General features: G+C 45.7%; 1 protein-coding gene across 1 annotated transcript in view; it reads right to left on the reverse strand.

Moving 5' to 3' along the window:
* Nucleotides 1-1,438: 1,438 nt before the first annotated feature.
* Nucleotides 1,439-16,016, reverse strand: part of LOC107120985 — a 25,230-nt gene continuing 10,652 nt past the window's right edge. The window contains exons 4-9 of the mRNA XM_015423779.1: nt 15,364-15,433; nt 12,396-12,447; nt 12,175-12,277; nt 10,293-10,456; nt 5,354-5,599; nt 1,439-2,557 (exon numbers count right to left, since the gene is read on the reverse strand). Of these exons, the coding sequence (XP_015279265.1) occupies nt 1,808-2,557; nt 5,354-5,599; nt 10,293-10,456; nt 12,175-12,277; nt 12,396-12,447; nt 15,364-15,433 (1,385 nt within the window). The 3' untranslated portion in view covers nt 1,439-1,807. The remainder of the gene's footprint in view (nt 2,558-5,353; nt 5,600-10,292; nt 10,457-12,174; nt 12,278-12,395; nt 12,448-15,363; nt 15,434-16,016) is intronic.

The raw sequence follows: 16,016 nt of genomic DNA on the forward strand, positions 1-16,016 counted from the left end.
GCTGGGAAGACAGCACACGGAAGAAGATTTAAACCTCTTCTCCCCACCCCACCCCAAAATCCTGGTCCAAATGTGCCAGTTCTTAGATGATGTCCCTCAACCTGACCCAGGGACATACCTGGGAAAAGAGAATCCATGACTGTGAAACCAAGTTAAATAAGCTGGAAGTCATTTCAACAAAGGCCAGCTAGTACAGAAGGCAAAACAGGTGGCATGGTTAGCATCAGACTGTCGTTTGTAGAGTGACTCAAAACTATACTATCAGAAGGCAGCAAGCTGTGGCTCTGCTGACAAGGACATGCAGGACGCGTGGTGTTTTATTCTGCCGGGAGATAAGGCAGACGTGAGCATTTTTGACAGCCTTGTTAGAGAGCCGCCTGGTTTCGTCAATCCATGTTTAAGGGCTTATTCACAGAGCAAGCACATTTGCTGTGTACCTTCTGGCAACAGCAAATGCGGTCAGGGATAGAAATGCATGGCTATGGGCCAAAAGAACTAGAGCCATCCAGAATTTCTGGTTCTAAATGTATCCCCACTCAGACATGTTTACTGTTGGTAAACACCAGTGGCAAGTGTGTCAATTGTGCAACTGTGTTTATTGCTGCAGCAAACATGCCTGTTCTGCTAAGAGCACCTTTAAATGTAGCGAATAGGATTTGGGCTACTCGTAGTTCTTGTTCCTTTCAGCCATGACAAAGTGTGACGATGCTCGGGTGTCTTCCCAAACTGCTCAGTTCTGTCTCTCTTGTGTTAAGATTACCAAACGACCAGAAGTGGATTTGTTCAAATCTGTTGCCTGGTCAGAAAGTCTGCTAACTAACCACATCTGGGAGGAGAAACGAAGCGGCTCTCTGCAAGCTAGGAAACCATCCTCTCATCATAGCAGAGTCTTAAAAGAACCCACCCTGCCCACTGAGGAACCTCTGGCAATCTTAATAGCATAAAGCCACAATTTTCTGCAGGAGAGGAAATTCAAGGACTCCATTATAAAGCAGCACTCTTCTATACGCTGGCCTGCCTTCTCCCTCTTTTCTCAATCTTGTCTCAAATAGAAAAAAAGGCAGGCAGCTCTCTTTGCAAGACCCAGAAAGTGAAAACAAGCAACTTTTTTACAGGGAGGTCCTCTGCTCTGAGGAAACTCTGTCACTCACAGTAGCACAAATGCAGTCTGCAATCTACTCTGTGTCTGTATGCCATGAAAATCAACGAAGGATGATGCCTACTTTGTGTTTGTACAGCTAACCCTTGACCCTTCAATATTTCCTTTTCCTGTTAGGCACAGGTTTACATTCTGTCCGTCACCACCTCACTGTGGCCACAATGAAGCCTCTGTCTAGGGAACTGTGCAAGTGTCCCCAAACAGGGAATTTGGTTGATCCGTTGCAAGGTTGCATGTTAAAAACAGGATGAGCCCTTCCACCAGCAGCCCTGGCCACAGTCCTCCTGCTAGGGCCATCCAAAAAGGTGGTACCGCCATGGCTCAAACCCCACTGTAAAGAAGCCTGGATTCTTTATCATGGGAACCAGTTGGGTGGCCTTTAGAAGTTCTCAGTAAGCTGACGTAGAGAGCTCTATGCAGTAGGATCTCGCCCCAGTCACTCAGTAGGACAGTTGGCAATGTACAAGGGCACACACATTCCCATGATCTATGGCCATAACAGAGTCTTGGCTGCCTAAGCCTTCTTCCCACCTTTATGCACAGACCGGCTTCCGTTGCATCTTTAAAGAAACATTTATCGTCTTTATTGCTTCCAATTTGTGCAAGTTTGAACATTCACTGTCAGTTTGGATACTGCGTTTGGAAGAGTTACTGAACTGAAGCTTGACACAGCATGTGCGATGCTAAGGAATCGAAAGTCTGATGAGTGTCTTCGGGTTCCGTAACCGGCATGTAGTTGTTTTGTTCCTTATAAACTTTGCAGCCCTTGGAGGAATCTTTGTACATGCTGGGGTACTCCCCCCAAAGATCAAATTCTGTCCTGGCGCTGGGGGACTCAGCAAAGCCTTCTCCTTGAACAGTTGTGCCCACCGGCTGCTCATCCTTCATGGCCATCCCTAGATTGTGCATGACGACATTTGGTTCAGGTAAAGCATCGGCGTATGGATTAACATGCTCTGCTAAAACCAACGGCTGTTGGTCATCCCCTTCTTCCGAAATAACAAAAACGGCTTTGGGTTTGTCCATTTCCAAAGACAGCTCCTTGGATTTTGAACCATTGCTTCTGAGTTGGATGGGACCTTCCAGAGGCTCTTTCAATCCCTGGCTTTGGCCATTGCCTGGAGATCTGACATTCAAAGGCTTTGAGGGATCAGATGTCCTTGGACGGTTACAGTCAGGGGAGCTTGTCAAAAATCCGAAATAAGGGTTTCCAAAGCGGGATCTCTTCAAGTTACAGCTGCTTAACTTGCGCTGCTTTTGTGCCGAATGCGTCAGCGGGTAGGACGCAGTGCTGGCCGATGAGTCTGAGTAAGCCAGCTCCAACATCCCCTCTATCTCTGCTGCTGACGTTATCTTTCTTGTCGCTGCAGCTGGATTTCTTGTTGATGTAGAAAAGCCCTGGCAGGAACAATCATAACATCAATTCTGAAAAGTGTTAGAGATTTGCAAGCAGACGTTTCTTGGGGCTCGTGTAATGAGATGGAGGCTCTTTCATAACTTTTCCTCAAACGTCCTACCTCATTTCCTTCTCCTGTTTCCATGTGGATGTCGGCTTTTCTACAGCCTTAAGATACTCGGGCAACTTACAAAGTGCAAGTAAAGGTTTCAGGCATTCCGATAAGGTGCTTGCTGGTAACCCTGAACAGCTTCCCATCTTACAAGGAATCGTAATAATGTATGCCCAAATGACTGCTATAATCGTCTTTCTTTGTTTTACAGCCTGCTTATTCAGCTCCACAGGAACCCAAAGCAGCTTGCAACAATAAAAATGCTAAATAAACAAACATTTACTAAATAACTATGTCTTGGGCTAGTCCTGATCCTATTGGCTGGCTTGCCCGAAGACACAGGCTGGGAGTCAAACTGCCAAGAATCCTTTAGCTCTTTCCTTTAGCTCACACTCAAGAGCTCATGTGTCTGACTTTTCTACAGCTTTACAGAGCACCCAAAACAGGAAGGAAAAAGCCAAACCTCATTGGCTCAGTCAAGAGCTTAGGGGTTACACCACATCCAGCATTACTGCAGGAGAAGCAAGTTAACACCAATGCTCCTTCTAAGCTATGGAGACTTGTAAGCAAAAATTCTACTTTGTGAGCTACTGACATTAACGTTGTGAGTGAGCAATTTGGCTACTGCATAAAATAGTTTGCTCTGGGGCCATCTTTCCTGAGCTAAGATAAAAATGTGTGAGACGGAGGTCAAAAAACTCTGAGCTAGCTCACACTAACTCAGCTTAGAGGGAACACTGGTTAACACAGATGCAAAAGTTTCTTTCTGCTGACTTATTTTAGCCTGGAAGATGGCATTCTACCTTGACTTGGCCAATCTGGCCACCTGGCTCCATGCCACAGTAACATCAAGACTAGACGACCATAATGCACTCTACCTAGGACTCTCCTCCCGGTCAACTGGAAGACTCTAGTTGGTGCAGAATTCCACAGTTTGGTTATCATCAGGAGCTAGATGGAGCATGTATATTATTCCCATTCTGCAGTTACTCCATTGGCTGCCCAGCAGTTACCAGACTCAGTTTAAGGTACCCTTCATGGCCTTGGACTCTCACATCTATGAGACTGCCTCTCCCCTATGCACCACCATGACAGCTTTTCTTACCTGAGCAGAGCCTTCCCCAGGTACCACGATGCAAGCTCAATAACTGCCCAAGCATATACATTCACCGATGTGTTCCACATCTTATGGAATCACCTACCTGATGACATCAGGAATGCTCCCATTCTCCTGACATTTCACAAACTATGCAAAACTGAATTATTCAGGAAGGCCATTTTTACAAAGGAAATAGGGATTTATTATAATGGAATTGATTGGGGATGCTTTAATAAAGGGCAAGATACTGTGGATTAAGCTACAGTGTAAAGCAGAGGTGTCAAACTCACTTGTTATGACGGCCAGATCTGACATAAATGTCACTTTGTTGGGCCAAGCCATGTGTGCCAGAAAACATAATGTCAGATACCGGAGATAGAAACTGTATAAAGGACAGCAGTTGGTAAGCTCCAAATTGGTGTAGCCTCACTGCAAGCCCCATGGGCAGGGAGGGGGGTGCAGAAGAAACCCCACATAGGCAGACTGGAGGGGCAGCAGTGCAATGCCAGACAGATGCTCCCACGATGCTTAACTGCTGCAGACAAGGTTGTTCTGCCATGCTGAAGCCACAATGGAGTGGCTCTGCCCACATACCCCCAGTACTCCCTCCCTTGAACCAGTTGCTTGTGGGCCGCATAAGAGCCCTGGACGGACCAGTTCTGGCCGCCATGCCTGGTGTTGACACCCCGGTGTAAAGTATGTACTATCTATTGTTATCTGGCCACCATGCCTGGTGTTTGACACCCATGGTGTAAAGTATGTACTATCTATTGTTATGTAACTTCTGCATCGTTTAATGTGCCACATTAATAATTACGCTTTGTTCCAGGTGTTTTGGTGGTGAAAAGTGCCATCAAGTCCCAGCCAACATCTGGCGACCCCCATAGGGTTTTCAATGCAAGAGACTAACAGAGGTCTGGCGACCCCATAGGGTTTTCAATGCAAGAGACTAACAGAGGTGGTTTGCCATTGCCTGGCTCCTTGTAGCAACCCTAAGACTTCCTAGGTGGTCTCCCATCCAAATACTAACGCTGCTTGGCTTCCAAGCTCTGATGAGTTTGGGCTAGCCTGGGCCATCCAGGTCGGGCCTCCCATTGTTTTTTCACTTGGTTTTAGTTCCTTCCTCCTACTCCTATTACACTGCTTATTGGATGTCCCATCCCGCTGACTGCATTGATTTACACGATGTAATCCACCTTGAGTCTCAGTGAGAAAGGCAGATTATAAGTAACCTAAATAAATTAATAAAGTAGTGAGCCCTACCCAGAATTGTGATCCACCAGGCAGCTGGTATGCTTCATAATGGGGTTAGATTTTTATTTGTTTTATATTTTAAAGTTTATTGTATCGTTTGCATTGTTTTCATTGGGTGTGTTTTGTATGCTATTAGCCGCCCTGAGTCCCACTTGGGGGAGAGGGAGTGGGATATACATTTGAGAAATAGATAGAAATGCTGTTAAGACGATGCACCAGCCACGTGTACATCTGTGGTGCTTATTAGCATGCAACACAATCGGGACTGAACTCTAGCAAATCTGTAGCAGGCACATTTTAGGTAACTCCCTTAGGCCTTCCACAAACACTTACACTGTTGTTCACCAGTTTTGTGAAAGGGCTGTTGGTCGTCCAGCTGCACCATTTCTTCTGTAGTTGAGGTAACGGAGCCAGTAAATCCTGAAATGCTCGTGCGCTCCAGGTCCGTTGCCTGGGGCAGTGGCTCTCGGTCTGGGCCAGCCTTTTCTCCGCAGTGCCTGTGCCTCGGTCGGTTTGATCAGTCGTCCGCCAGTCAGAAACAGAGCCTGGACTTGTGATGCTTCTCTTTAGGCTCTTGTCCTAAAAGAAAAATCATTGCGTGTTATTAAATTATTATTTAGGATTATTTTAAAAATGAAATATGGCAGAGGCCACACGGCATCTTCATTCAATTGGGTAGCAAAGACAACTTTCAATATTGTCTTCTGGGGAGAAATATTTTCTGTTTTCTGTTTTATGATATATAATTATCTTCTTCTTTCTGTATTTTCTTTATATTACCTATTCATCGAAATATCGAGTACGCAGTAATGACGAAAGTATGCAGTACTGGTGAAACTAATAACTTATTTGAGAAACAGATTAGTTTCAAAATGCAAACTGTTGAATATAAATGTATCCCAACGGATGTAATCTTACTGTACCTTATAGACAGTGTTTCAAAAATTCTTTAATGTAATGAAGGGGGTGTTGGGAAGAAATATTTCTTTATTCTTTGTTTATGCTACATAATTATTTTTCCTTTTCTGTACTTTCTCTAAATTACCTGTTTGTCTTCTAAAAATTATATATATAGTCGTCTTCTGATGAATAGCACGGAAAACCAAATGCAAGCTGCTTCTAAAAAATCACACACTTATTCTCCATGATAGTTTTATACTTAAGTCAATTTCAAAAACATCTTTTGCTTACATGAAGAAGAAAAGGCTGCCCATATAAGCTAATACACACATAAACCTTTGTCAGTAAATGTTTTAGACTGTGCAGAAGGGTGAAGATGTTAGAATTATCTGCAGGGGTCATTTCGTAGAAAAAGGAATTATCTGTCAGAAAATGGTCCCACTGTAATAACCATGGCTGTCTGATGGCTAACGTACCCGTGAACACATGAAACTGCCTTCTGCTGAATCAGGCCCTTGATCGATTAAGGTCAGCACCGTCGATGCTGACTGGCAGCAGCTCTCCAGGGGCACAGGCAGAGGTCTTTCAGCATCATTTACTACAGCTGGAGATGCCAATGGCTGAACCTAGAACCTTCTGCACGAAGGGCAGATGCTCTGTTATTGAGCCACTGCCCACACAATGCCAGGGATTCATGATCAGGTCCGCAATGAGTTAAATCAGTTTCAAAAAGTAGCAGTAGGAGTGCTGGCGTGGATCAGGCCCACGGCACTGGGAAGAAGGGTTAACCTTTTCCGGGCTCATCCCCCATACGCATCCCCCACTTCCCCAGAGGAAACTCCTTCCTCCCTGGGTTATTTTTAGCTTGGGGGGGGGGAAAATACATTAATTTTAAAACACATAATCAACACACAATTCAAATCACCAGAAATAAAAACATGACAATATTTAAGACAGTAATAACATTCAAATTAACGAACACAGCAACAACAAACAGCTAATAACCAACCGTAAAATTCTAAAGACAATAAGAGAACGATAACAGCATTACAGAAGCAGCCTGAATAGTCTAGCCTAGCCCAAGCTCATTAGAGCTTGAAAGCTAAGTGAGGTTGGCCCTGGTTAGTATTGGATTGGAGACCACCAGTGAAGTCCAGGGCTGTAATTCAGATTAAGGCAATGGAAAACCATTTCTGCCTTGAAAACCCCACAAGGGGGGGTCGGCATAAGTCAGTTGCTACTTGACAATACTTATTATTTGCCCTGACCTGGATAGCCCAGACTAGCCCGATCTCTTCTGATCTTGAAAGTTAAGTAGGGTCAGCCCTGGTTAATACTTGGATGGGAGACCACCTAGGAAATATAAGGTTGCTGTGCAGAGCCAGGCAACGGCAAACCACCTCTGTTCATCTCTTGTCTTAAAAAAAACCCATGGGGTTAAGTTGGCTGTGACTTGACAAAAAAAAGCATAAAAACAACACTAGCAGCAGTAAAAAATGTTTAAAAGCCAATGGGGGGGAAGAGTCTTATCAGTCAAGCAAAAAGGACAGGAGGAAATCCTCTAAAATTATCACACACACACACCTTTGAAGAGAAACTGCACGGTATGTTTTAGAATTATCTGCTTCACATGAACAGTCTCTAAAAGATCACAGCAAAGGCTTCAAGGATCCTGGGACGGACTTGCAGGAGACACCCCTCATTCTTAACAGCAGTGGATCAGGTTCCCTGCTATTTCCCCCCCAAAAAACCCCTCTCCTTTCCTTACCAAAGCTCAGATTCAGGCTCCATTGGAGGCCTGGAGCTTCTTAGTGAAGGGATTTAGATAATCTTTTTTGCAAATCCGCTTACAGTTTCACAATTGTCTAGACAAGCACTTCAAGTGAGGGTGAGTCTGGGATCTTTGTTTACTGTCAAGGCTCAACATTTCACACCTCCATAAACATCGGAGTAATGTTCTGGATCATGCCAAAAACACCCCTACAGCTACCAAGTGGAAAACAACTCATTATTTGCTCAGTGCTGAGGCTGACCTGTTTCTGGGCTGGGAGCAACTTCTTTATTAAGAACTCTGCCACCAGGAAATTTTTAGATTAATTCTGGAGGTTATTGATATAAATGGTGAAAAGTGGCATGCTTGAATCTGTGCAGTCTTGTGCATGGTGTTCTGGTCCACATAACTAAATGGAAGCCGGTTGCACGTTTTTAGGTACACGTCATCAAGCGAGACACCATCAGGTGGCATACATACAAGTCACAGCTAAGAGATGGGGGTTTACCCCCCAAATACTGTGTAGCAGGGTGTGTTGCACGGGGAAATGGACTCTCAGAAAGTGAAACAGCATGCTACAGTGGTTAGGATAGGGTTCCCAATGTTTTTGAGCCTGTTGGCATCTTTGAAGTTCTGATAGGGTATCGTGGCCACAACTACAAAGTGGCTCTCTTCGGAGGCAAAGCCAGCCACAAAATGGTTGCCATAGCTTACCTTGAGACACACAATGAAGACCCCTGAGCTGTGGTGGCAACTGCTGCCAAGGCAACTTTTTAAAAAATCTGCACTGCCCATCAGATCTCCGATGGCTGATCAGAAGACTTGCTGGGCAAAAGCCCCACCTGGCCCTGCTCACTTTCTAAAAACTCTTGGTGGGCATCAGGAAAGGACTCAGTGGGCACCATGTTGGGGACCCCTGGATTAGGATGTCAGACTAGGGTCTGGGAGACCCAGATTCAAATCCCCACTCTGCCATGGAAGCTGGCTGGGTGACCTTAGCCCAGTCACACACACACTCTTTCTTAACTTAGCCTACTTCACAGTAAGGTTACTGTGAGAATAGGGGTTCCCAACATTTTTGAGCATGTCACTGGGGGGTGGGGGTGGTATTTGTGGATTCTCTGCATAGTGCAGGGAGTTGGACTAGACCCTGAAGATCCCTTCCAACTCTATGAATCTAGGATAAAACTGAGGAAGGAAAAAAGATGTTGCAAGCAGCTAGGGATGCCAGCCTTAAACTGACACCTGGAGATCCCCCAGAATTACAGCTCATCTCCAGATGGCAGAGATCAGCTCCCCTGGGGAAAATGGATGCTTTGGAAGGTGGACTCTATGGCTTTGTACCCCACTGAGGTCCCTGTCCTCCCCCGGCTCCATCCCCAAATCCCCAAGAGTTTTCCAACCTGGATCTGACAACCATAGAAGAAGAAGAGGAGATTGGATTTATACCCCGCCCTTCACTCAGAGCGTCTTATAATCTCCTTTCCCTTCCCCTCCCCACAATAGACACCCTGTGAGGTAGGTGGGGCTGAGAGAGCTCTGAGAGAACTGCGACTGACCCAAGGTCACCCATCTGGCTCCATGTGAAGAAGCGGGGAATCAAATCCATGTGGAAGAGTGGGGAATCAAACTCAGTTCTCCAGATTAGAGTCCGCGCCCCTAACCACCACACCAAACTGGCTCTTGGGAGGACCTGGCAACCCTATGCAAGCCATTGAGTTTTTTTGTTGTTGTTCAGTCGCACAGTTGATCTTCGCGACCCCATGGACCAGATCATGCCAGGCTTTCCGGTCTTCTGCCGTCCTCTGAAGTTTGCTCAATTTCATGTTCATTGCATCTATGACACTGTCTAACCATCTCATCCTTTGCCGTCCCCGTCTTCTTTGACCTTCAATCTTTCCCAGCATCAGGGTCTTCTCCAGTGAGTGCTCCCTTCTCATTGGGTGGCCAAAGTATTTGAGCTTCAGTTTCATTATCTGGCCTTCCAGGGAACAGTCAGGGTTGATTTCTTTTAGGATTGACTGATTTGATCTTCTTGCAGTCCAAGGGACTCTCAAGAGTCTTCTCCAGCACCATAGTTCAAAAGAATCTATACCTCAGCGCTCAGCCTTCCTTATAGTCCAACTCTCACAGCATACATGACTACTGGGAATATCATTGCTTTGACCATGCGGACTTTTGTTGGCAGGGTGATGTCTCTACTTTTTATCATGCTGTTTAGGTTTGCCATCGCTTTCCTCCCAAGGAGCAGGCGTCTTTTAATTTCATGGCTGCTGTCACAGTCTGCGGTGATCTGGGATCCCAGGAACGTGAAGTCTATCACTACTTCCACGACTTCCCCTTCTATTTGCCAAGGAGTGATGGAGCCGGATGCCATGATCTTAGTTTTTTTTATGTTGAGCTTCAAGCCCACTTTTGCGCTCTCCTCCTTCACTCTGAGCAAGAGGCTCTTTAGGTCCTCTTCACTTTCTGCCATTAGAGTGGTATCGTCTGCATATCTGAGGTTGTTGTCTAAACAAATAAAAACTAAAAAAACAACAACAGCAGAGGGCGATCTGACTGACAACATCCATGCACCAAATATACACTGGCCTCCTCTACCTGGATTCTGTAAGAAGTAAAACTCAAGCCACTAGCTCCAGGGCCAGCTGAAATTATAAACACCTCATCACTTCCAGACTCTGTGGTCACTGCCGACATTGACGAGGGCACATCCGGGTCGGTTTGTGGTGGGGAACGTTCGGTGCTGCCATCACAGGAAGTGACTGAAAAAAATGCAAAAATGTTTTGTTTATTTCCAGAGAAGTGGGGACAGAGGGAGACAACCGTATGCTGCAGAATCATTACTGTCCCAAGGTTCCCCACTTGAATGTTTAACTGAGCGACCCCTTGTCTGAACGGAATGACTCCTACAGGTGTTGTTACTAAAAGGTGCCCTGACCTAGATAGCCCAGGTTAGCCCAATCCTATCAGATCTTGAAAGCTAAGCAGGGCTGGCCCTGGTCAATATTTAGAAGGGAGACCAGCAAGGAATACCAGGGTCATGACATGGAGGCAGGCCATGGCAAACCACAGCTTGAATGTCTCTCACTTGAAAACCTCACGGGGTCACCATAAATCAGCTGTGACTTGATGGCAAAAAAACCCCCTAAAAAGTGTTAAGATTGTTCTTGGACTGCATTGTTTCAAAATGCCAGTGAGAGACTACGTGATTGACTACTAACCACACACACTACACGCAGAGCAAAAATACCTGTACATAGAATGGAATTCAATATAATGGAACAGAATTCTAGCACAGCTAATAGGGCTGCCAGCCTCCAGGTGGGGCCTGGAGAACTTCCAGAACTGGAACTGATCTCCAGGTGACAGAGATCAGTTCCCATGGAGCAAATGTCTGCTTTGGAGGATGGACTCCCGCCCCTCCCCAAACCCCTCCCCAGGCTCCACCCCAAAATCTCCAGATATTTCCCAACCCAGAGCTGGCAACTGTAGGACTCAGAGGTTTTTTTGGGGGGGATCAGAGGTGGGATTTAATTTTTGCCAACATCCAGTGCCAGTTGTTATTGCGGTTCTGGGGAGGAGGGGAAATGGTCTTGAGAAAGGAGATGCAAACCAAAATTAAAGTGGTCTTTAGGTAGGGATGCTCCCAGCCTTGGGACTGAAGTTTTACATTGATAAGTGGTAGGGAGTAAGGCCACAATCCTAAAACCCTTTTTTGGAATTAAGTCCTGTTGTACAGGACTGCCAACTCCAGGTCGGAAAATTTGTGGAGATTTGGGTGTGGAGTCTTGGGAAAGCAGAGTCTGGGGAAGGGAAGGACCTCTGCAGAGTATAATGCCATGAAGTTCACCCCCTAAAGCAGCCATTTTTTCCAGGGGAGCTGTTCTCCGCCATCCGAAGATCAGCTGTAATTCCGGGAGATCTCCAGTCCCCACCTGGAGGTTGGCAACCCTACCTGTTAAGTAAAATTGGCCTTGCTTCTGCAAAGACCTTCTTGGGACTGCTCCTTTAATTGCACAACCAAGATAAAGAATAAAAATCCCTAATGTAATAAGGGGGGGGAAATGACAGCATGACCATAATAAAAAACACGAATCTAATGCTGCAAAAATTCATCCTTTACGGGTACGGCCATGAGAAAATGGCACGCGTGTGTGCCCGTTCATGGGTGCATTAAAGATCATCTCTGTCACCAGATTAACAAGAACATATGACCTGCTAACCTGGTTTACAACACTGGGTATGTCTGTTTCCGTTGGCAGCACTCTGGGATTACACTTGTGGGCTTTTGCTGCCAAGGAAAACAAATTTACTCTACCAAGGGAGGGGAAAAACAAGCGCTAGAAGAGGTAAAGGCCTCTTTGTAAAGTATAAGAGTTCAAGTTTCACACATGCAGAAATCATCTCCAGCATCTCGGGGCGGGGGACGGCGACAGTTAAAGACTGACAACAGAGCTCTTCCTAACAGCCCGCTGCTTACCCGCTCCATTTCCCCCAACAGAGTGGTTGTTGTTTTCGTTCTCTTGGGTTGGCATGACCAAGCGGAGCTCATTGATATCAATGCCGGCATTCTGGATCCCGTTCTACAACTCAAAACATTACCCCGTCAACATATTCAGGTAGCCAGTAACAAGAATCCAAAAGAGAGAAAAACATGAACCTACGCAAATCGGCAAAGGTTACAGACTATTCAGCACTAACCTCCTGGTCACAGCGTACATCCAGAGAGTTCCTTTTGGGACACAGCTGCTGCCTGAGAAAGAAAGAGGCGAGAGGAAAACATCAAGTCAGTGTAAATTTTAACAACTCCTCTGTGGGTTCTATTCTTCTTGATGCATTAACCAAAAAGGCAAATGAAACTCTTTATATGTTTTAAAACCAAAAAAGAGCACTGCTGGATCAGATTACAGTGATTCCTTTGATCCAGCATCCTTTTTCACACAGTGGCCAACCAGTTACCCTGGAGTGCCAACAAACAGGTCACAGAGGCTAAGGCCTTCCCTGACGTTACACCCGAGCACTGTCATTCAGAGGTTTGCTATTTCTGAACATGGATGCTCTCTTTTGTCATCATGGCTAGTAGTTATTGGTGGACTTACCCACCATGACTCTGTCTAATCTGCTTTTAAAACCTACTGTGCTGGTGGTTTATATATTACAGCTGGTAATGTAACTTTGTGTTGTGATTTTATGGTTTTGTGCCTGTTGTTTGCTATGACTTTGAGACAACACAATAAAAGTACTTGACAGAGGTGTATTAATATCATTGTGGAAGCACTGCTGAAGTCTTATTTGAAGCACAGTACCCATTTTTGGCTACTCGTGTCCAAGAAGGGTGAATTCAAACTGAGAGAAGTGCAAAATAGAACCACTTTAGGAACTGAAAATCTATTTGAAGAGAAATACATTAAAAGATCTGAGCCTCTTGAGTCTATAAACGCTGACCTACAAATGAAGCAGGATCACATTTGTTATGTACGTGGACCGCCACCAGGGGTCCGCGGCACATGCAGGAGCTTGGCTCCTGGAACAAAGGAAACTTTGGATCCTGGTTTCCCCCAGCCCCAACCAATAGCCACTTGGCGGGACATTCAAACCCTCCAATGGGAATAGGGGGTGCTGGGTGGATATGTATATAGTTGGCCCTGTCAGGCCGTTAGAGTTAGTCTTGTGTTAAGTACAATAAACGTGTGCAACCGCATGTCGTCGTCCGAGTCATCCATGCGGCGAACCCAGTACTTTGCAACATTGTGCAGCCTCTCCTACTAGACTGTATCTGTATCATTCCTGAAGACAAGTCGGAAAAGGAGCTCATGTTTCAAGATTGTCCCAAATGACCCCCTGCACAGAGAAAAGCTAGGAAGTAGGCTCGCTTTCTCCCTTATCTGCTAGTTGTCTGTGTGCTAGAACAAGTAGGAATTATAGATGTTTGACAGGACATTAACAATGTAATTCTAAACAGAGTTACACCCTTCTAAATCCATTGGGTTTAGAACGATATTACACTGAAAGAGTCCTGTCTGCAATTCCTACTTGTTCCTTCCCATCTTCTTCATATTGGATATTATTCCTTCTACTAAAAGAGAATCAGGGCTAGTTGGGAGTCCTATACCAAGGCCTGATTCACACATACAGGAGAATGAGGCAGCAGAACTCAGAGGTAGTACAATTCATTGCATCACTTCAGTTAGGTAGTGAATTCCAGCTAGTCCTTCGTATTAAAAGAAAAAGCCTTCAGTGTAATAGAAAACTAGAACAGGAGAAAGAAAGGTTCTATCCCTTCCCATTGCCATCCGTGTTCGTTTCTACTGGCATTAACAACAGGAAGCATTCCAAACTGTGACCTGCTCACAGTCTAAAGTGGTACCATCTGTTCTACCATCTTGTTCTCCTGCATATGTGAACCTGGTCAACACTACAAATATAAGCCATAAAATGGAGCTTTTCATTTGAGGTTTCTACATGACCTTCCTTACAAGTGTCATGATGGTAAAAATGGCCTCCGCTGTAACTGTTCATGTTGATGTTTTCCTCTCGCTGTAACTAGCTAATCCAAAACTGCTTTCAGATACGTTTCAGACAAAATACTGTAGTCACCTCAGCCCAGTTGATACTGGCTTCTGCAAGACATTAACCGGGCAGAGTATATCCTCACACTCCAGTATGAATGGTGTTGAACTTAACAATTTCACAATGGCCTCTGAGCTGAATCGGAAACAGCCTAGGCCACCCATAATATGGAATTTAATGGAGTACTGCATGTAAACATGGCATTCATCGGCTGCCCATACCTGACAAAGGCTTTTATCTGTCACAACGTGGTAATGAACAGGTATGGGTGATAAACTGCTCCAGGTTGTTCAAAAAATTGTCACCTAATAATTTTGACAGGCATTGGTCAGGCAGCTACAAAGACCACAAAACAGGCCCCACACTGATACCACATGGATATCGGTAGTATGAAATAAGATTATCTGCTACTGCTGAGGCAATGAATTTAGCACATAAAAATCCTTCTTTTTAAGAACTCTCCCAAGCCAAGAGCCATCAAATTTTAACTAAACTTTCAGGCTTTTCACCTTACCCTCATACAAATTCTGTAAAGTAGGTTAGACTGTGGGATGAAAGTAACTTAAATTTCTCACTACTACTCTCTTTTGGCAGGTTTGAAGCTAAAGATGGGAGGTATGACATGGGTCTTTCTCTCTGAAATCTAGTTTCTATGTGCAGGGATTTGGGGAGAGGATTATGGAGGGCTGTGAACCCCCAATATACCCTGAAAATAAGTTTGCCAGCTCTGGATTGGGAAATACCTGGAGATTTTGGAGGGTGGAGCCTGGGGAGGGAGGGGTTTGGAGAGGGGAGGGACTTCAGCAGGGCATAATGCCATAGAGTCCACTCTCCAAAGCAGCCATTTTCTCCGGGGGAACCAATCTTGGTTGTCTGGAGATCAGGGCTGGATTAAGCCCAACTGATGCTCTAAACGCAGCCCAACAATGGTGCCCCTTGGCCCTTCCATTCAGAGCTGCAGCCAGCGGGGGGGGGGAGGCAGAGCAGGCGGCACCCCCTATCGATTTTGCTGTGCCCTCATCAATTTTGCTGCACTCACCCGAATCTCCCCCTTTAATTATGAATTTTGGTGGGGTAGTCACTGCACTGTCCGCCTCACCTCCTCGTCTTCAGATTAGCCAGTGCAGCCTGTAGCTGCTCGGCAGGGAACAGGGACCATGGCAGAGCTCCTTCCAGAAGAAGAAGATAGAAAGAAGGAGGGACTCAGAGGCCCTGGGGAGGAAGAAGAGGAGCTCCTTAGCTCAGGCCTGAGGAAATGGACTGTGACAGTGTGGGAGTCACTCGCTGGCCAGCCGCATGGCCTTGCCAGGTCTTCCTGATGCTTCCTTTCAAAAGGATGGCAGAAGCAGGAAGAGCCAGTGAGGCCGCCCGTCTCCCGCCCCAGCTGCAGGACCAGTCCAATGGCAGGTGTGCAAGCTTCTGTTTCCTTCCTTAGTGGAAACCGTGTCAGGTGCTAACGAAGCTGTGTAAGGCACTTTAATTCTTAGATGCCCCTTTTGAACAATTCCTCAAGCCTATGACTGCTGCCTTAATTGAATTAACAGAGCTAATACTCCCGAAAAAATGCTTCCATTGCTTAACTGATAAGACATTAAGACTCAGACCGATTTCCCACAAGTGCTGCTCCACGCTCGCTCTTCCCTTTTGCCCCGATGGTACGTGTCAATTTCACACAAGCTGCTGCACGGGCGCATTTTGCCCCGCAGCTTCGCATGATTTCCCCCGCATCTACTCAATCCTGTTTTTGAGGAG

The sequence above is a fragment of the Gekko japonicus genome, unplaced genomic scaffold, assembly GCF_001447785.1.
Source record: "Gekko japonicus isolate JY-2015 unplaced genomic scaffold, Gekko_japonicus_V1.1 scaffold137, whole genome shotgun sequence".
NCBI classification, from domain to species: Eukaryota; Metazoa; Chordata; class Lepidosauria; order Squamata; family Gekkonidae; genus Gekko; species Gekko japonicus.